A 22,421-nucleotide genomic window follows, 5' to 3' on the forward strand; every position below is an offset into this window, starting at 1 on the left:
TAAGGGTCTTGAGAACAGCCTAGATCTGGTTAATCACATTTGGTAATTTCATTATCAAATTCTAGTTTTTCTGCTATAAATATCAAATGCAGAAATAAGAAAGCTAGTGTAGTGTGACTTTTCTTACCCAAACTACTGCTCGCTGAAACCATGGTACCCAATGATGTGAGGAGATGTACTTTGCACTTTTTACTGATAGTCTCTTTAAACAAACTCTATCATGATGTTGTCTCTTTTAAATTACTTCTCTGTATGATGTCTGTGTGTGCACAGTTGTCAAAATGTGAGGATTTTTATTTTTTATTTCTCAGAGACAGTTTAGCTAATCAGTCAGGAGCCGTAATAATCTTCCTACACATCTGTGTGTAGGCTGGCAAAATTGTTGTTCATTTCACCTAGATGTCTCAAAACCAAGAGTGTTCAAGGTGTTCTTGAGCTTCTTAATGCATTCAGCATCAAACATGTATGGCTTGGTAGACTTTTGCATTTTGCTAATCTGCTCTTAAGATAGTATGGTGTGTATACAGTCATGAGTCTATATGGACTGTGAGTGATCATGATAGGAGTTAAAAAAGCGAAAATGCATGTAACACCTCCATAGAAAGCATATCTCAAAATCACTTTTGGGGGTGAGTTTTTAGACAGAGAATAAATGTAGAATTCTCTTCTGGATTTTTTTTTTATCTGCACAATTTGGTGATTCTTTCTTTATTACTGCTTAATTCTTCTATATCTTTTGGTATCTTCCTAAGGAGATGACAGCCCTCTCTTACCTGTAATGTATCTGAGAAGAAGGGAGGTAATGAATATGAACCAGCTTCTCCCTGCTTATGAGAAAGATGTTTCATCCTCTTTCCCACCTCCCTGACAATAGATGTCCTTTATCATGCAGCTCAGCTCAGTGTAGAGCAGAGCTGCTGAAGGCTTGTGTTATGTGAAGTCCTCAGCTTTCCTTTTCTTTCTTAGTCCTTCATGTCTTGATTCCTGTGAAAAAAAATGACAGTGGGAATAATGAGACAAGTTTCTGGCTTCCTTTGCAGCTGGAAGAAGACAGCATAGGTTTTTGTCCAAGAACAGCAAGCAGCTTTTACGATCAAACTGGATCTCTTGACAGAGGTGTCCCATTCTCTGAATTTTCCACTGTTAATAACTTTCACGGGGAATTTTTAAAGCCTGAACAACTTTTCTTTCTACAGGAGATATCCTAAAAAGAGAGAAGAAATCTTTATAGAGGGTAGATTCTTAGCAGAGAACTATTTTGTTTTGTGTAATTTATTTCTATGTGTACACGGGCAGGAGGGGAACAGTCCAAACAGTCTTACATTTCTTCTGCTGTGGCTTATCATTGGCTTTATAAAAATGTCTTTTAAACAGATCAAAAATTACAGTCTAAAGAAGAATTCTTTAACGCAGGTTGATGCCTTCCCTCCCCCCCCCCCCCCCCCCCCCCCCTTACCTTTTGCCTGAGAAAAGAGAAACAGCTCAGGGTGCCTTTCTAGCAACTGTTAGTGAAATAACCAAGGAAATGTTCAGATTCTTAGTCAAGATACTGAAGAATTTGTATATGGTCAAGACAGTTAATAGGCTTTCTGGCAGAGTCTAGGAAAAAACAAGTAGCTGAATTCAAGTGATTTAGTGATTTTTAAAATTTTTTTTCCCAGCATGTTGTCATTTCATTCCCCACTGCGCTTGAATAGGGGACGCTTAGTAGGAGCATGTATGAGGGACTGAAGACATTTCAGCAGGGAACGATTCTTCCTTATAATCCTGCCTCAGCAGAAGGAATCATCAAAATAATTTATAATCTCTGATCTGCAAAGTTTTGGTTATTCTGGAAAAACTTAAAATTCTTCTAGCTTTCTAACAGGACAGAAGTGTAGTCACACATTTCAGAACATGGAGGAGTATGTACTTTTGGTCTTAATTTTTTTTTCCCTCCATAATTTGTGGGAATGATGTCTGTTCTTTTAATGCTATTCTAGTCTATATGCCATTGCAATGGAGGACCATACATGTAATTCAAGACAGAGAAGAGAAAGTCTGGCCTGAGGAGGAAAAAACTCTTCCTTTCATAGGATTCCACTTCCCCAGGAAACTGAAAGCTTCTGTAGTATTTGCATGCAGTGAAGAAACCGTTGAGCAGGTTGCCTTTTGTGCTTTGCCAGCCCACCCAGAATACTACACATTTATGTCTTTCTTCTTGCTTGGAATAATGATATATAGCTGAATTGTCTTGACAGGTTTTTGAGCTTGCAGCTCTAGGCAGTGAGAACGTCTCAACCTAGTGTTGCAATCATCCATCCGTCCCTAATTCTGAGTCTCATGCAGTCAAATAAAGCGTAGTGTCACTGGAACAATGCCCTGAAGAGGAGACCTGCCGCAGTGTGTATCTTGATCATTCCTGGTGTGAGCCATTGGTCTGTGAAACAGCGTAGATCTGCTAGGTGGAACTCTCAGTGAGACTGGGCAGAGGTATCCGCTAGGCACCTGACCCATTTATCACAGCTTGAATTACCACAAGCAAATGATAAAATAAAAAATGCAAAGATAGGTGTCAGCCTCAGACTATTTAAATGGAATAAATTTGTAATTGCGGTTTAGTCTGCTGAGCTTTCCTGGTACACCTGTAAGTTCAAATGGTTAGGAATTAAATTAATTTACTGATCAGATTCAATCCCCACAGTGCTATGGACATTTCTGAAAGTAGAGTAAAAATTATATTGAGTTTTCCTACAGCTTAAAACTCTTGCTATGGTAGATTTTAATCTTCTTTTCTCTGCAGTATGATGTGAAGAACCGTCGCACCTTTCTGAAGCGCACCAAATATGAGAGCTTACATCTTGAGGATTTATTTGTGGGCAACAAAATTACTGTTTTTTCCCGTCATCTATCCTTAGTGGACTATGGGGATCAATATACAGCCCGCAAGCTGGGGAGCCGCAAAGAGAGGTAAGAAAGCACATTTTTTTTAAATCTCCCTTTGTGGCTGGGGTTTCAAAGCAGTTGTTCTTTGCTGGAAATGAGATAAGTTTTCTGTACTATGGGAGAGGAGGAGATAGTGACAAGTTTGTGTGCAATCTGAAGTCCCTTGGCATACTGATGTCTGGTTGGAAGCTAAGTGGCCCCTGCTTGTGGGCAAACCCATGACTGCTATTGTTACCTGATAAATCTTCAGGGCCAGCTTCTCCATGGTGTCAGCCGCTGCCTCCTCTAGTTTTCTTGGGAGAGAAGAGAGGGAGGAGGAAAACAGGGGGTCCTGTTACTCCCTGTGGGCAGGCAGCAGTAGGATTCTTGTGATTTGTGGATTCTTTTTGGCATGGGATTGATATGGTAACCCTGATGTCTGCTGGGCTCAAAAGGCTTGGATCCTGTGAAACTAGCACCTGTCTCTCTGGGATTTGTGCAGAAACCTAGTGCCTTACCAGTCAGATTACTCTGTGTTAGTAACTGAAAACAGTAGGAACAGGAGTCAGAGAGGCCCGTTCCCACTCTACATTGTTTATCCCATTGTGGAGGATTTTTTCTGAGGATTTTTTCAGCACCTCCTAAATTCTGTGTGCATTTGGACAGGAAGTATAGAGTGAAAATATCCATAAAACCTATAAGCTTGTTTGTTAAGACAAGCTTCATTTATAATGAAGATAAGACTCATCATCTCTGTTTGATTGAAAGGCTTGCTTTGGAAAAGACTTTGAGCCCATCCAAGAGCAAAAATATCAGGACAGACTTAGTAAAATGACGATAAGATTAATATACAAGGAATTAACTTCCTCCAAGCTCAAGATCAGTGCATCCCCATGAGTAGGAAATCAAGCAAAGGGGGCAGGAGGTCTGCATGGATGAGCCACAACCTTCTGGCAAACCTCAAACAGAAGAAGGAAATTTATGGAATGTGGAAAAAGGGACAGGCCACTTGAGAGGAATAAAGGGATGTTGTCAGAAAGTGCAGGGATGCAATGAGGAAGGCCAAGGTCTGTTTGGAATTACATGTGATGAGGGAGGTCAGGGGCAACAAGAAGGGCTTCTTCAAGTACATCAGCAGGAAAAGGATGACTAGAGAAAATGTGCGCCTGTTACTGAGTGAGGTGGGTGCCCTGGTGATGAAGGACACAGAGAAGATGGAGTTACTGAATGCCTTCTTTACTTCAGTCTTTACTGCTATGGCCGTCCTCTGGTTTCCCAGACCTTGTAGGCAAGAGAGGACGTCTGGAGAAAGGAAGACTTTCCCTTGGTCAAGGAGGATCACATTAGAGATCACTTAAGCAAATCCAGAAATCCATGGGCCCCGATGGGATGCACCCCCAAGTGCTGAGTGAGCTGGCAGATGTTATTGCCAAACCACTCTCCATCATCTTTGAAAGGTCATGGAGAACAGGAGAGATGCCTGAGGACTGCAAAAGGCAGTGTTACTCCAGTCTTCAAAAACAGCAAGGAGGACCCAGGAAACTACAGGCCAGTCAGCCTCACCTCCATCCCTGGAAAGGTGATGGAACAGCTCATCCTGGAGGTCATCTCTAAGCATGTGGAGGACAAGAAGGTTATCAGGAGTAGTCAACATGGTTTCACCAAGGGGAAATCACGCTTGATGAACCTGATAGCCTTCTATGATGGAATGACTGGCTGGGTAGATGAGGAGAGAGCAGTGGATGTTGTATACCATGACCTCAGCGAGGCTTCTGACACTGTCTCCCCTAACACCCCCACAGGTAAGCGCAGGCAGCGTGGGGTAGATGGGCAGACAGTGAGGTGGGCTGAGAACTGGCTGAATGGCAGAGCTCAGAGGGTTGTGATCAACAGCGCAGTCTGGCTGGGGGCTGGTAGCTACTGGTGTTCCCCAGGGGTCAGTACTGGGTCCAGTCCTGTTCAACTTCTTCATCAGTGTCCTGGATGAAGGGACTGGGTGCACCCTCAGCAAGTTTGCCGGTGATGCCAAGCTGGGAGCAGTGGCTGACACACCAGGAGGCTGCGCTGCCTTCAGTGAGGCCTGGGCAGGCTGGAGGGCTGGGCAGAGAGGAACCTGGTGAAGCTCAACACAGGTCCTGCCCCTGGGGGGGGACAACCCCACGCACCAGGACAGGCTGGGGCTGGCCTGCTGGGGGGCAGCTCTGCGGAGAAGGACCTGGGAGTCCTGGTGGGCAGCAAGTTGCCCACGGCCCAGCAGTGTGTCCTGGTGGCCAGGGAGGGCAATGGGATCCCAGGGTGCATTAGGAGGAACGTGGCCAGCAGGTCAGGGCAGGTGATCCTGCCCCTCTGCTCTGCCCTGATGAGGCTGCATCTGGAGTGCTGTGTCCAGCGCTGGGCTCCCCAGTTCGAGAGAGACAGGGAACTACTGGAGAGGGTCCAGCGGAGGGCTACAAAGCTGACTCAGGGGACCGGAACATCTCCCTTGGGAGGAAAGGCTGAGAGAGCTGGGCCTGTTCAGCCTGGAGAAGAGATGACAGAGGGGATCTTCCCAATGTCTACAAATACTTGACCTGCAGGTGAGTGTCAAGAGGATGGGGCCAGGCCACTTTCAGTAGTGCCTAGTGACAGAAGGGGCAACGGGCACAAACTAAACCACAAGAAGTTCCATCTGCATATGAGGAAGAACTTTACTTTGAGGGTGACAGAGCAGGGAACAGGCTGCCCAGAGAGGCTGTGGAGTCTCCTCTGGAGACATTCAAAACCTGCCTGGATGTGATTCTGTGCAACCTGCTGTAGGTGACCCTGCTTTATCAGGGGGCTGGACTAGATGATCTCCAGAGGTGTATTCCAGCCCTGACCATTCTGTCATTCTGTGTGAATTTAATTCTGATTTGACTGCAGTGCAGGTAATCTCTGAATTTGCAGATGAATAGATTTTGATAATTTACTTTGCTTTTTTTGAAAAGAACACAGAATATTTTCTTAGGTATGATGTCTTAGTGAGTCCTATTCATCTACTTCCTTGCTCCCTCCTGCTAACTGGGCTTATTTTCAAATTTTTTTGGAGAATGCATAACCAGACATACTGGAAGAGTTGCAAGCTTTAGCACACATCTTTATCTTAACCTCATGAAAGTGTTGCTGTGGAAATAACTGCCAGAATCTTTTCAGAAGTAGTTCTCCTGGTACTTCTTCTCCAAGGTAGGGTTGGGCGTGGTGGAAGAGTAGCAAAAGAAGTGGAGAACAGCAGAGCATGGCTTCTGTATCTGTGGCTGTTTCTCTCCATTCCTCAGTGGAGCCTTGGTTAGATTACATCTGTCTTGGTTATGGGTTTTGTATCAATTGAACTTTTTATAGTTGTGTATTTCATGCTCTGCCTAAGCTAGCATAAGCCTTGGTGCTGATGCAGTTATACCAAGAAAAGGCAGTGTATGATAAAATTACATTTTCTCCTTCTTGTAACCATAGTTGCTGTCTATAGAGCAGCACCATGGTTGTGTTAACGATGTGGTCTTGGGAGGGGGTGAATTTTTGTGCTGCTCTACAAAAGGAAGGAAGGGAATTTATGACATGTCAGCTGTTTGGAAAACATTTTAGGAATGTCAGCTCAAAGATAACATAGATATGCAAGTGGTGTTGCATATTCAGAATATTCAGAATAGAAAGGAACACAGTGAAAGGTGCCTTAAACAGGCAAGAGATCCTCAAAATACAGTTTCTTCACAGAAGCTTTCACTGGGTAAACAGGGTCATATTAGAAGAGTCCTTGGGCAAAACAGTTGCAGATGAGGTATTTGTCTTTTTGGCCTCTTCCTAGCAGGTTTTACAGCAGTTATTAGTTTAATAGATACATATTGCAGAAATCTTACTGTGATAATTCCTAAAATAATCTGTTGTTGGGATTCTATTAATAATAATATAAGGATGCTGTACAGGGCAGAATGTTTCTCCGTCTTTTTCTTGCCTTTGTGCTATCAGCACAGGACTATCAGCAGTTCAGTTTCACTTTGGAAATACATTCTTTGGTCACTGAATATGTATGCAGACAGGCTCAGCAAAGGCCTCTGAGGAAGACTGAGAAATGTATATAAAAAATCTTGGATGTTTTGAATTAGGGATCTTTGTTTTTGTCAGTAAAACAAGTGGATGTGACTCTAGATACATGAGGTACAAAATAGATGTGTAAAAAAAGGCTAGATTTGCACAAGCCCTTTCTAGAATTAGGCTAAAATTACTAAGACATTTCTATGGAGTTTCATTTTCTATACATACTTCTCTTGTCTTGGGTCAATTTTTAGAGACAGCCATATTTGAGAGTTCTTCCCTGCTCCCCTCCCAGCGTATCATAAGGAAACTGTCACAGTGACTAAAATGGTAAAGTAAGCATGTGCTTACTTAGAGTGTACCACTTAAGGAATCACTGGCATGAGATGGATTTCTGTGTCACTAGTCTTTCGTTTATGATCCTGGGTGATTGTAACCTAAGGGAAACATTTGTCTGACTAGGTTGTCCAGTCTAAATAAGCTATACTTAAAAGTTGGTCAGTGTCACTGGTTTTGAAAATGGTAATAGAATGCTTGTGTCTCAACCAGAAATATTTGAATTCTTTTTTGATTAGGGTATGATATTCTTATGCTTCTGGTCATTGATATAATTGGTGTTTCTTCCCCTGCAAGACATAAGCTGCTGTACATGCAACAGTCCTATTATTAGAAGTAAGTAGATTTCAAAAGCATAGCCACAGCATAGTTTGTGCACCGCTCCTTTGATCGGTTCCCGTCTTGTATTGTTTCAGTATTCATTGCAGTACTGTTGTACAGTCCCTCTGAAAATGTAAGCAAATGAGCTTAATTTTCATATTCTCCTTTGTTCCTAGACATAAAACCATTTCAAAATGTACTTTGCAGACTGTATCGTGTCAAACCACAAAAAACATATTCCTCATTAAAACTAAAAATGGAGCACATGAATCAAAATGCAATTTCAGAAAGTCTTCAGCATCCTGAATTATACTTTTCTTATCCTGCATACCTCTGAGAAGCTAACACTGAAATGTTAAAGTTTATATATCAGTGTTACAGAAATGATGCTATAAGAGTTGCTCATTGTATTTGTACATTTGTATTAGTGTCTTTTGGATAAATTGCTTCGCAATGCAGTATTTCATCACATGTTGGTAGGAATCACAGTTTTACTAGAAAGCTTGAAATTAGAAGAGTAAGGGACAACATTTCTAGCATTAGTGGTCTGCTTCAAGTAGCCTGTGTAATTACATAGATTCAAAAAAGTATTCCCCAAGGAAATGCAAACAGCACTGGAGATCTCATTCCAGTGGTTTGATCCTTACTGTTCATGGTAAATGACAGAGTTGAGGACCTCTTATGCCAGGATGCAGGTCATGCATTGTGTGACAAGGTGGGTACATGTCAGTGGTCAAGCACGTGGCTGCTCCCCCTCATGTGCCTTGATGCACATGGCACACCCTGTCATATGATAAATAATAATCACAAAATGAGGTGGAGCTGTGAAATCCTTGGGGAAGAGGGGAACAGGCTGTGGGTCATAGGCTGCATGGAGTATGCTGGCAAACACTGTGAATGTTGGCCAGAGGTCAGCCTTTCCTGATCTGAAGATAGAGCTCAATCGACTTCAGTTTGCACTGCAGTGGACTGAAGCATAGGCTTGGTTGACTATTCTCATGCAGTTTCTGGCTACACCCTTAGTCCATCAGTCTTTTTGTCATATTTCCCAACCGATCTAGGCCTAAGCTGGTCTGTGTGTATGAGCTTCCTGACATTTGAGTAAATCTGTTTCTGAGCTCTGAAGGTCATCTATGTCTCTCCCTTAGTTTCAGATGAAATGTCACATACGTTCAAATCTTCCTCTTTACATTTTCTGGTCCCAACACCTCCCTTCCTTTAGATTTGCTGTGAAATAGATAGTCTGTCTGTTCCCAAAGCGTCTGTCAATCTGGGGTCACTTAAGGTTCAAAGTAAATGTAGTGGAAGTTCATCCATCTCCTGTAACCTGAGCATATTTGCCCTGGCTAGAATATATCTCTGCTAACCTAAAGGCTGCTTTCCATGCTCTGCTGGTATATAAAATGAGAATTTTGCAATTATTTGCCCTTCATTTAGGGAAGTACTGCAATAAAAAATTCTATCTTGGGTAGCATTCGTTATTGGAAACTGTGTAAAAGATGGAAAGAGCTCTTTAGGTTTGTCAGAGACGTGGAGTTTCTGAGATACAGGGTTGAATAAATCTGTTGATTTGTAAGCTGAGCAAATTTGAAGTTGACTCACCACAAGATGAATGCAAATAGAAAATGCCATTTTACAGACCTTTTTGTGCTTGTTATTTTTGATTAATAATACGTTTAGTGCTGATGGTGTACTTGGTGCTATGCAAAGCATACTAATAAAACAGTCCCGGCCTTGGGGATGTGCAGTATAAAAAGATAATTATTGAGAAGACAAGATGTAGTTAGAAACAAAGATGTGGGGAAGAGTGTAGAGATTTTTGGATTGGTCTCACTTAGAATATAGCTGTCAGTATAAGAGACATAATACCTCCTCTGCCAACCTTTTATTGTGTCTATTAACAATGTCAGCTATTCGGCATGCAAATTGTATACCATAAAGTGTTTGTACTATACCAAGTGCAAGGACTTTCTTCTCACTGAGGCCCCCAAGTATTTTAAAAGTAATAATAAAACAATTATTTCATTTTGAGTTTTGTGGAAGAGGCACGTGTTTAAGTAGTATTTCTAAATAGGGAATTTTAACAGCTTCATTTTTATGTATATAATGATCAACCTTAGGAAAAAAAGGAACTGAGCAAGCATAGGGAGACACTGACAAATCAGTTGTGTTATAACCCAGAGCTGTGAGTGAGGAGCTGTAGAGATATACACTAGCTGAGGAAGGAAATGGTCAAATTATTTGCTTTGAGAGTGAAGGGAGAAGCCAGTGAATAATGACTGCTGGTGGAACACTGCGGGCTGACTTGGGTTAGAAACTGAGGAAATTGTAATGTGCAAAGCTCGTTCTTATCAGAATAATGTCTTGTGCAGGCATTCAAGACCAGCATGGAAATTGATGAGACACTGGGACTTGGATGTTTGACTGTGGCAGAATTTCTCTCTTTGATGTGATGTTTTTTTGTCTGAATATAAACTCAACATGCATGCCAAATCCTCTAAGGAAAGTAGTGTTGGCTGTATCTCTCTACTTTTTTTTTTTTGTTTCCCCAGAACTCTGGCTTTGATTAAACCTGATGCAGTGCCCAAGATTGGAGAATTAATTGATATCATTATTAATGCAGGATTTACAATAACTAAGGCCAAAATGATGGTGCTTTCAAGGTAAGGAATTTTTAAGGTTAGCTCTGTTGTATCTGAATGTTATTTTTGCAGTTAAGAACATTCTCTAAAGCTATCCTGTGTTGTTCCACACATCAAATCCATTCCAGTGAGTAATATAGGGAAGACTCATCAGTTTCATAATCATGTAGGTTTCTGAAAGCATGTAGAGAATTAAGCTAAGTATTAAAAAGTTATGTGCAAATGAGTACGGGTGATTATAATCTGATGTCTCTGTATGAATTCAAGGTGACTACCATACCTTTAGCAATTCAGAAGTGTTTACTACTGACATGCCTTTATGTTTTCATCTCATAGCTTCCTGATACAAACTATATTGCTGACTGTAACAGTGTTGCCTTTAACGTAGTTGGTTTGTTTGCCCTCAGTAAACCTGTTTTCTTAATCTGTGCTCTTGGAACCCAAACTTGTTTGCTTTTTAATCACTGGAAGGCCCAGCCAAAGCAAGTGATCTGATGTTGTTGCAGGGTTGGACAGGTTTTACTCATGCATCTTCCTAATCTCCCCCAGCCTTTACTGTTCTCCACTTACGAGCCACAAGATTTTAAATAAAGGCATGATGCTGCAGAGGAAAGAAAACAATTAATTTACTCTAGAAGACTCCCCTCAAAGTTACTGCACTATTTCTCCATTGCTGCTTTGTCAAACCTGTTCATATAGAAATGTCTTTGAAAAGAAAAGCTATCTGTCTACATAATACTATTTTTATGTGTTCTTATGGTTTCTGTGTGAGGTCAAGAACAATTTTTCGCTACCTCAAAACCTTTTTGGCTTTCTGACATATTGTAAAACAACTATGTGACTTCTTCCTCTCGTCTCTGCATTCATCTGCTGCAATGTTTAATGATACCCGTCCCAGTTGCTCCCTCAAACAACTTCAGTTCATGAGTTCACTCAAGTTTCTAATGCTGATTTATAATTCACAACATCTTTCAAGCCAGCTTTTTTTGGCTTGCTGACCTGTAGTCTGATAGATTTGATCCTGAAGTGTTTGGTTGGGTGGTTCTTTATTTCAGTGTCTGTCTGAGAACTTGAAGAACTGTTGGGCCAAGTCACATACTACTTTAGAGTTGACTCGCACTGAAGGGAAGAAGCTTTGAGATTTGAACTTCTGTTGCATATTATTACATAAAATTTGCTGCGTGTCTTGTATAATTGAAAATGATTATTAATAAGCACAAGATTGCACTGTGATACTGAATATATTTAAAATAATGTATTGAATATTTGTGGTTTCTCTGCATACTATATAATCTGTTTCTTGGGACTGTGCCATTTTAAAATGATAGAAATATGGCTTTGCCAACGTCTTCTACCCTTAGATCTCTGCAGGCACATGTGTTCAAACCAGCATCATCATCTACTGCTTCCCTTAAAGGCATTATTACTGACATTTGTCTGGCAGTCACTGTTCAGTAGATTCATGCCTTCTGTAAAATTGTAGCCAAGATACAGAAGTGAGGGCAGGCACCTGCTTTGATAGGTTAGCTCTAGTCTCTTCATTTAATCATATATCAGTTCAGTTTGTTATTCCCAGATGAACACTGTTTTCCATTCTTTAAAAGCAGAGAACTAATGAGAAAGTTGCAATGAAAGAGGAACTAAGTTGGACAGCACAACTGCAGTTTTATATTTATTGCAATAGGAATTCTTAACTGAATAGTAGAGCTCAATTTACTTCAGAAATGCATCCCTCAAATATTTCTTTGCATTCAGAAATTACAATACTTAATCTGTTTGCATACCTTTTTCATAATTGCTTTTCAGAATTATTTGGTGAATTAGTTTCACAACAGGATTTTCTGATGAGATAGTGAATTGTAAGCAAAAACTTAAGGCTGTTTGTAGAGTGTCGGTTTGAAGCTTGAGATTGCAAGAGTTCCTGTGACTAGGATGATTTTTTAAATCATGTTTTTCCCTTTGTTATGAAATGGAAGGAAAGCATATTAGCTGTATGGTCAATGAAAATCTTTTGAATTTTGAATGGCTCATACTTACACTGGACTGAAAGCAACAAACCAGGAATTATTCAGTTCCAATGAGCAGATGGTCATTTTGATAAAAAAAGCTGGAGAAAGCTGTGACTGCTCAAATATTTGTCAAGCTTAGAAAAATTAAATTCTTCTGAGGTTCTTCTTGAGGTTATTGCTTTCCTCTGGCAGTATTTGGCTTACATCTGGACTGCAAATAGAAGAGAGATGTGAAAACTTCCATTGCAGAGGACCGAACTGTGCCTTTGTTCATTCTTGGAATCTGTAATTTAAAAAACATGCAGGTAATTTCTTTCAGTAAAGAGAGTTGCTCAAAGTGAGCAGAATTATGGAGACCAGAAAAAATCAGAAGGCTTTCTGCAGGTAAAAACACTTTTCCTTGTGGGAATCTTTTAGTCTCCCTGCAGCTCTGCTTTGATTATGAACTTTGTAGCCAGACTGGGGTGAGCTATATTGCTTCCTTTCACCTGTCAGTCATCCTGAAGACCTTGTTCTCTACAAATTACAGCTTCAGAAAGTGGTACACACCAGGATTTGGAGCAAGCCAGGATCAAGCCTGCGCTTCTGAACTGGAATTTCAAAGCTGCAAATTAACAGGGATAGGCTTGAAAATCTCCATGGATTTTTCTAGTTGTTGCCATGCAGAAAAAGCAGTGCAGTCAGCAAAAGTTACACATGAGAAGCAGCCTGAGAAAAAGCAGAGAGTGGGTTGACTGGCTGCAGGAGGTGAAAAGCCACAGAATGGTATACCTACCAGTGGGTGGATGGTGAGTCTGCACCATGGTCCCTGGAACTGGTCTAGCTGGGTTGCTGAGCCCTGTGCTGCTAGCAGCGTGGCTTTAGCAATGCAGAGCTTGGAGAGGGCCACTGCCCTGTCTGAAAAAGTAACAGCTGTGGTACAGACATGCTGTGTATGCCTGGTGGCTTTTATTTGCCTGGCAATGTAAGGAGTCCCCCTCATTGCAGAAATCCCATTGCTTTGGGAGAAAGCAGTGTATAGTAACTGCTGTGTTCCCCGAGGGAAAGTGCAGGACCAAATTGAGTTTTCAAGTGGGAAAGTGTGGAAGAAAGCAAGTTTTAATTTGGAGGGCATTGTGGTGCCTGTGTGACTCGAAACATTTGAGGATACTGAATAGAAACCAGGTTATGCAATATTCTGTTGTGCACCAGTTTAATCAAACATAAGCCTTGATAAGGAAATAAGTCCCAGTGAAGCAGATAAATTGTTCGTTTATGCTTTTAAACCAAACTTCATTAACCAGTATACACACTGAAACAGAGATGAAGGATGAAAACAGTGTAACAGTGAATGGCTCAGCAAGAAGGTGACTGCTACATTTATTTCTCAGCTTGAGAATGTGGGGACCATCAATGACCCTGAAAGTCCATGCTACAGGTTTCAGTAATTACCTCCTTCCCAGAGCAGGAGCCTAAGGAGGAGTCCAGCTACAAGTTATGCATGTAACCACACAAAATATGACAGAAAGTTAAATGTAGTTTCTGTTATTGGTCATGAAACACCCCACAAGCTGTCCAGCTTGGGAAGACATTACCTGTAGAATCATGTTGATGAATGATGATTTGTGGTTTTCAGGAGAGTTTTGTATATATATGTATGTATACCTATATATTTATATCTATGTCTTTTTACTTTTCCAGAAAAGAAGCAGCTGACTTTTATGTAGACCATCAATCAAAACCTTTTTATAAGTAGGTATATCAATTTCAGCTTGACATGTAATAAACTTATTTATTGAATGCACAGCATTTATTTACCATATTTGGTACTGCAGGACCATGGGAAAATCAGAACTTAGCTGTGTGGAGCCCTTTGCACAGTATGAATCCTGTTCATCTTTCTCCAGGGACAGATCTTTATTGCAGCTCTTCAGGGTTTTAACTTGCACTCTTTACAGCCTGATGATATCAGGGCAATTTCTTTGGTCTTTCTGAAGTGAAAATGCTCCTAGTAAGGTGAAACTTCAAAGCCAAGGGAAGGAGCATCTTCAGGATCAGGGTGGAGCTTGCAGGTAGTGAGAATTAGGGGGGAACACTTAGCTGTGAGAATTGATTTGGAAGCAAGTACCCCAAATCCTAAGTAACTGAAAGGATAGTGCATGGAGCAGTTGTTTACTGTACTGCTACCCTTGGGCAAATTGTCAAACTTCCCTGATGCTGGATTGCTCCACCTAACGTGAAAAACTTTTGTCTTTCTGTAACTGACCAGATTGATGGTTATGACCCACCCACAGGTAGTGTCATTTTTACTTTGCCTGAAGGTGTCAACAAACAACTTTTCCTCCCTCTGGATTTGGTGGTCTGCCTCTTTTAGGAAGAGGGTTCAGATCTCCCTTGTATTTTTCAGCCATGTTGGAACTTCAGTTTGCACTGACTTGGTTGAAAGACCTGTTTTTAGTACTGTCACAAAGTGCTTGAGTATTAGGATCTGCCAGCTGCTCTCCTGTAACAGCAACTGATTTATTGTGGGTCCAAACCAAAGCCTTTCACGGAGACATGGCCCCAGGCTGTGTCTGGCCACGGAGATCAGAGGATGATTTAGAATTGCCTTTTCTTTGCTGAGTAAGCCTGCTTGATTATGTTGATAAATAAGCAAGAATTTTACCTGTAGTGTTATTTCACAGATGTCTATCTACACCAATGGTAATTATCTGGGGAACTGTAGCTTTTGTCCATTGTGATGTGCCTGTCTCCCATCCTACAGTCCTATTGGCCCCATCTTCTGTATGGGATTTTTCTCTAAATTAGAAGCAAATAGTTATGAAGCATTACAAACCAAATAGAACAAGAATCTTCAAGGCAGTGAAATGTAAAATCTCCGACTCATTGATATTTAGCATCGTAATACTAGTCTTTAAGTTCAAATTTAGTTTGCAAATTCATTAGTCAACGTAAGTCTACTGAATAGTAGGGAAAAATAGCAATTCTACTTGTTTGGAGAAGAATGTTTTTCTTATTAAAGAATTTATTTTTTAAAATGTATTTAAGATTCAGGAATAGTCTGCACAGTAAGCAGTGTTGTAGAAATTCCTTTTTTCTTGGGTATAGGTATGTGTAAGCCATTTAACTGTATTCTAAAGAAGCAGTCTCTGACCAACAGAACCTAAGTTCCAATAGCTTCTTCCTACGTAGTTTCTTTATGTAACTTTTCATAATTTTAATATTGTTCCTTTAGCTAAAAGCTAGTAGGATTTCTCTTCTCTTCTTGTCCATTGATCATTGTGTAAATGATCATTAGGAACAAGGTGGTTGGAGAAGCATACACATCCACAATTATAATTGCTTAAAGCTCTTTTTTTAAAGAAAGAAGTACAAAAAGTATTGAGTCAACTTTTTCCTTTGTTGGTTCTGTCCAGACTACACAGTGAAAAGGCAGGCTTGTTTGTATACATGCTCTGTAAAGATACAGAAGTATAGTGAAGTTGTTTTGTTTAGTTTTTAAATAGAACTTTTGGGTTCCCAGTTTTGGGTCATTGTTTTCTGAGCGATTGAAGTGGTCAGGACAGGAGGCAGGCTGCTCCTGACAGTCTTTTCTCCTTACTCAGATTCATCCCAATAAAATCAGTTGAGTTCTGCCTGTGCCAGGATGTGATAAGTCACTTGGTGGTTACATCCCCTCTCCCCTGCAAACTTTCCAAATCTTGCTTCTCCCTTCTCTGCCACTTTGGATTTTGGCTGGGCAAAATCCACGGGAGAGATCCACGGGGCAGTGGAGAAATCCATCCTGACAGCAGTGCTGAAGTTGTGTCAATGGGGAGCACACACAGGTCATCTGTGGACAATCCTGAAATCCTGCTATGCAGAAGAGACATTCTTAGGAATCATTCCTGTCAGAAAAATGGTTAGCAGGGTCTCATCCTGTTTCCAGTACTGATCTTTTAAAAATGCATTTGAAATTTTAACATACAACACAGTAGCTTGAGTGAGTTTTTATTATCTGGTTCTTTTTCTGCAACCATAATAAGGGAACGTCTGCACGTGACCTAGTCCAACCTCCTAGTCAAAACAGAGCCAACTTCAAAGTTAGATCAGGTTGCTCAAGGCCTTGCCGAGTTGAGTTCTGAGCATCTCCACTGGATCATATGTATTTGTTGATTTTTATTTGTAGTGTTGATCACCATGTGCTGTTTCTGTTTTGCAGTGAGCTTCTCCAGTTTATAACGAGTGGTCCCATTGTTGCTATGGAAATCTTAGGAGATGATGCAGTTTGTAAATGGAAAACATTACTGGGGCCAGCAAACTCTGCAGTGGCTCAGAGTGATGCACCAGACAGCATTAGAGTGAACTTTGGACACGATGGCCTAAGAAATGCAGCTCATGGCCCAGATTCTGTAGCTTCAGCTGCTCAAGTAAGTTTTTGACTGTTTGTTGACTGAAGTTTATTTTTGCTTTATCTGGTAACAGCTGGGTCAGAAATTCCTCATATTTTTCCCTGCTTGAGTTCAGAACTACTTGAGGTATTCTTCATAGATCGTTTTTACAATGGAAAAATAAACTGAAAACAGAAATCTTGTTTATCTCTGTCACAAAGGGGAGCCTTGGGCCCTTTGATCAAGAGAGCATGCCTGGTCATTTTTAATGTCTTCTGTACATCACAAGCATTGAGATAATTGCATAGTCTGTGTAATCTACCTGTAGCCTACCAATGTTGGTCATAAAAACAAAGGGATTAAACAATTAAATCCTTTTGTGCCCCCCTGCATTTCACTTATCTCTTCTCCTCTACAGTCCTTGCTAGTCCTCTGCCTGCAGCCTGCTTTCCTCTGCTGTTATTGTTCAGAACGAATAATTATGAAAACAGGCCACTTTGTAATGCTTTGTGGTTTAAGAGGTAGTACGGTGGGCTTGGCTTTGAGGAGTTCGGTTCTCTTTTGCTTTGTTTGTAGTGTGCCTTTCCTTGGTGTAGTGCTAAGAAAAAGCCCTGGGACTGGGTGATAGATATTACCAGCATTTCTACAGAATTGAGGTGACTATTTGCGTTGTGGGGTATTGTTGTGGGGTAAATGTGCTGATAAATGATGGCAAGAATAAAGATTACCTCATGATTGATTGGTATTGTGCTGTGGGATCTTAGCTCTAGACAGCAAGAAAAAAGATACCAGTTGTTGCTTCCTTGATCCTAGTCTTTCCTCTCTTTAAATTGGAACAGCTGGAGGGAGACCTGCCCTGGAATACCTAATAAACTGCCAAGTACTGTATACTAGAAAATATATGTAGACATGAATATACCCTGGTGGTGAGGGCAGGGCTGGCCAGCCTCTTCTTCGAGCTGGCCATTAGGCTGCGTGGCATAGCAAGCTAATTGCAAAGTGTGTGTGGTTTTCTGCTGGTCAAGCACTCATCTCCCTGATCTGCCCCGTGCCTGGGCTGCTGGATCCTCTCCCTGTGCCTCTAGTTTTGATGAGAAATCATATGCTGGACCTGAAGTACTACTTCTGCTGGCAGACTGGATGAAGATGGTACAGAGTGAGGAAGAGTTTGGAAATTGATCTTTTCTGATGAAGGAGAATTATAATCAGAAACATCTTTGTAGTTCTGGTTAAATAGCTAGATATCCTCATATATGAGGGTGAAAATTTCCCTTTGTTCCTGCATACTGCCACGACAACTGTGACAGCTTTTGAACTGAGTGTGGGAAAGCATATCTTTTCACATAAAATGTTGATTAGAAGCATAAGTATGTGCTTTGGCTTAAGTTTGTTGTTCTTTTTACATGTCATTATTTTTGAAATGCTGTTTGAAGGCCTGAGTCATCCGCAGCATTTTTGTGTCTGCGGGATTATTTTGCTGAACTTTTGCAGGTGCGTGCATCTTTGGGGTGTTACTGATACCAATCTTCAATAAATCAAACAAAATTGTAAATTTAATACCCCTGTGCCTATTTTAATTCTAGTAGGCCCAGTTATATGGCTGTATAGCAATTGCCATGGAAACTAGTTGGCTGCACCTTGCAGAAGCTTTGCTGAAAAGATAGAAATATGTGATAAAGGGACCTAAATGAACTCTTCTGAAGGAAGACTGAAGTCTCAACACATTCAATGAATGTGTTGTAAACTGAACAGTTAGAATGGAAGACTGCATCGTTCTTTTGGGGGCTAAATGACAAATGAAATTATGTCTCTGGTATACTCTAAGCTGGTGTCTCTCTGCAGTCCAGATTTTGGAATTTCTTTAGATTAGGAATAAAGGGAAAGGAAAAAAAACTAAGGCTCCACTTGGTTATAGTTTGGCATTTCATTATCCTAGTCCTTCAGCATTACCTAGTTACTTTTCTTTTATGTCTTTTAATGGATAAAACAAAGTGTTAAATATTGTAAATATTTTGCTGCCTTTTCCTGGCTGCTTCTTTTAGAGTAAACATTAATTAACAGTGGGACAAGGTCTTTGAAGCATGCAGCGTTTTATCAGTAGAAGGATGTAGGAAATAAACCCTTTTATCTCAGATATGCCCACTTAAAATGTGGATTTTTTGCTAGGAGAAAAACAAAAGCCGTTTTCCCTTCTATTGAAAGATCCACTAGTTTGAGCTGTATAAGTGTTCAGGCACAGATTATAGGAATCGTCAGAGTGCCATGAGCTAAAGGCTGGGATATAGCTAAGTATTGAGCTAGTAAATTAAATGGGACAATTTCAGAAACTGGTCTTTAGCATTGCTACTGTTACACAGGGAGAAATCAGATTTGGTAGTAGTATTTCCAGGATATTATTATTTCCCTTAAATGCAAATTTATCAATTCTTTTACTGAACTTGACCAATAGGTCTGAAATGCAATCTTCTGTTTTGAGCATTTGACTAATGCTAATTGGCAGATGGTGTAACATATGTGAATAAATGGTATGGAACAAGCATGAAGCTGGCAGTGAACAGTGAAAACATATCACTGAGGAAGGAAACCTGGCTGCCAGGCTCACCCCAGTATGATCTAAGACCCAAGCTATATGATACCTGGAATAGTGATGGTGGGAAGAAAAGAAGTGGTCAGAGGCAAAGAGGTTCTTCTGATTCATCCCAGAAATCAGAGCAGTTGAGTACATCAGCTTCAATTCAGTAAGATTAAAAAAAAAAACCAAACAACAGTCAATAAGGCATGAGGATAAGTCAGCAATTTTAGACAAAGTTTAGTTGCTTATAACAAGAGGAAAAACATATAAACAAATGGGATAGAGGTCAGTTTTGTATATGGAAAGAAAACGTACTGAGAAATGGATGGTAGTTGCATTTTTGCTCATATAGTGGAAAAGACCATGTGAAAAGAGGGAAGATAAAATACATGTATATGGGAGTGGATTTTGGAAAGATACTCAGGAAAGAGAGAGAAAGAATTCAGAAAACTGGTAACACCTCTACCAAGTGATTGTGGCAGCAGCATTTTGAATGCTCTGAATGGAAATGGATTGTGTGCAGAAGTGAAAAGAGGGAAAGAAATATTCAAATAATTTTTTTATGATTGTAGCAATGCTACCAGAGAGGGAAAGGTATTAAGGTTTACCTTCTGTGACTATGAATACTTCAGATGTTATTTATGATAAAAACTGATGTATGCAGCTAGATCAATCTAAAATGTATTCAATTACAATTGTTTTCAGGAGCTGGAATTGTTCTTTCCCTCCAGTGGAGGTCGTGGACCAGCCAACAGTGCAAAATTCGCAAATTGTACTTGTTGCATTATTAAGCCTCATGCAGTTAATGAAGGTAAGCAGTGCAGACAGCGGAGGTGAAAGCTATGTGCTTCATTTGTATCCATGTTCACTCCTGTGCCCTTTTCTGGGAGAATGAGTGCAAGAGCACAGGGCATATTTCATAGTACATGCCAAAGTGTGCAGATACATTGCCTTTCATAAACTTTTAGTACTTCTGCAGTTCAGTTCCATGAAGAGTGGGTCACGTGCTTTCCATGTGGATACTTGTTAATTTCAGAGTAAGAAGGGAAAGATGAAAAGAAAGAAGGACAAAAAAATACATGAGATTTGATGACTCTTACTATGACAGTTTACCATGTCCTTCCTCCTGTCTGCCCACCAGACTCATCTGCTGGAGGTTACTATCCTCACAGCAGAGTAAAAGCAGGACACGTGGCCATATTGCAGGGCCTTCCACTCATGCAGTAACACATTACATTAAAACTACTTACAAAGGGAAATTTGTGTTGATATGGATCTTGTTCTGCTGAATGAAGTGGGGATGGAAAGTAGAAAAGGCTTGTTCACTGTATGAAAGTGAGCCAAAGAGTTAAACCATTTGTTGAACTCTGTGATGCTTTCTGTGCTGGAGAATGCCCTGTGAGCTCACCATATGAGTATTGGAAATGTTTAATGCCCAACTGTTACCATGCAAAAAATTCTCACTTTTGTGTCCTGTACATAGATACAGGAGCATGTGTAGTTGCAGTGAATGCAGTAAAATATTTTGGCTCAGGCACTGCAACAGTATTTTTGAGTGCAGAATAAATATTGCCATGTAAGAGCACTGAGATTTTTCTTAGCCAGATGCAGAGCACACTGCAATGTTTTAATCGCTTCTCCATGGACAGCTGAAATGGCAACAGCAGAAGTGGCCGTAGCAGTTTCCAGGCCTTTCACACCTCAAGTGGGATGTCTGGAGAGCCTGCAGAAAAAAAATGGCTTTCACAAGAAAGAGTCTCGCACTCACTGCTGATAATGTGCCTGTTATCTCTTTGAGGCCTTACATGGTATCTGCTACTGATAAGGCTGCCATGCAGCAAAGACAGAGCGATGTTCCTTTTACAGAAATATGGGCAGCAGCTGGGACTGTGAACTTACCTAGTAAATGTTTGCAGAAGATAAACTTTTCTGTGGCAGGATTGTTGAAGTCCTTACATTTGATTGTGAAAACAGCAAAGTGGATGACTTGGGCTGTGCTTTTTTATACGTGAGATATAGTTTCTGTTATATATAGGGGCTCAGACTTTCTCTTTGAGAGTTCAGGTTCTCCCAGCTTTTAATCTTCTTAATTTCTGTAGATTTCATAGTGCCTTGTCTGTTACTTTTTTTCCTGTTTTCTTGAACATCTCAAAATTTTTCTGAATCATCAAAGGACAAATTCTGGGCCTGTTTGCACTGCCCTCTGGGAGTGTGAGTGTCTGGGGGAGAATGGGGGTGGTGACAGAGAGAGAAAGAGGTACGGGTGCAGATAAACAGAAAATGTAAGTGCATGCCCAGCCTTGCAGTGTGAGCACTAGAAAGACTGGACTGAAGTTGAGCTTCATATGCCACTATTAAATGTGGCACATATATGCCACATACAAAAATGACTAAAAGTCATTTTTCTTACACCCAAAGGGCTGGAGGGGCAGACCATAGCTGCCAAACAGCAAATAAAATTTGAAAGCCAAGGTGTACTTTGTGTGTGAGCATTCTCTGTCCATACAGCTTTGATTACTACTCTCAACAGAATGAAGAAATCAAAACTGAATTTTCTTTTCTAAATCAGTAAAATGTTTTATCGATTTCTCATGGTTTATCTCCAGTTAACAACTAAGCACCATACAATCTCTCACACGCTCCCCCCAGTGGGATGGGGGAGAAAATTAGAAGGGTAGAAGTGAGAAAACTTGTGGGTTGAGATAAAGACAGTTTAATAAGTAAAGCAAAAGCTGTGCATGCAAGCAAAGCAAAACAAGGAATTCCTTCACTGCTTCCCATCAGCAGGCAGGTGTTGAGCCACCTCAAGGAAGGGACTCCAGCACATGTGACAGTTATTGGGAAGACCAGCGCCATCACTCCAAATGTCTCCCCCTTCCTTCTTCTTCCCCCAGCTTTATATGCTGAGCCTCGTATGGTGTGGGAGATCCCTTTGGGCAGTTGGGGTCAGCTGTCCCAGCCGTGTCCCCTCCCAGCTTCTAGTGCCCCCCCAGCCTGCTCGCTGCTGGGGTGGGTGGGAAGCAGAAGAGGCCTCAGCTCTGGGCAAGCACTGCATGGTGGTAACTGAAACATCCCTGTGATACCAACACTGTTGTCAGCACAGATCCAAAACACAGCCCCATACTAGCTGCTGTGAAGAAAATTAAGTCTACTCCAGCCAAAAGTAGCACTCAAGTTTAAATTATTATAAAGAATGATGGAATTCAGCGACTGGCTGTGCTTTTATCTTACTAAACTGTTCTGC

The 22,421-nt window shown here is 40.9% G+C and overlaps 1 protein-coding gene across 2 annotated transcripts in view; it reads left to right on the forward strand.

The window, feature by feature from the left end:
* The window catches only part of NME7 (NME/NM23 family member 7), a 95,029-nt gene that overhangs the window by 19,564 nt on the left and 53,044 nt on the right, over window positions 1-22,421 (forward strand). For both annotated transcript variants that reach the window (XM_080393673.1, XM_080393672.1), the window contains exons 3-7: window positions 2,783-2,949; window positions 10,158-10,268; window positions 13,937-13,987; window positions 16,437-16,644; window positions 19,883-19,988. In XM_080393673.1, the coding sequence (XP_080249799.1) occupies window positions 2,783-2,949; window positions 10,158-10,268; window positions 13,937-13,987; window positions 16,437-16,644; window positions 19,883-19,988 (643 nt within the window). The remainder of the gene's footprint in view (window positions 1-2,782; window positions 2,950-10,157; window positions 10,269-13,936; window positions 13,988-16,436; window positions 16,645-19,882; window positions 19,989-22,421) is intronic.

This window comes from Falco punctatus, assembly GCF_963210335.1.
Source record: "Falco punctatus genome assembly, chromosome: 6".
NCBI classification, from domain to species: domain Eukaryota; kingdom Metazoa; phylum Chordata; class Aves; order Falconiformes; family Falconidae; genus Falco; species Falco punctatus.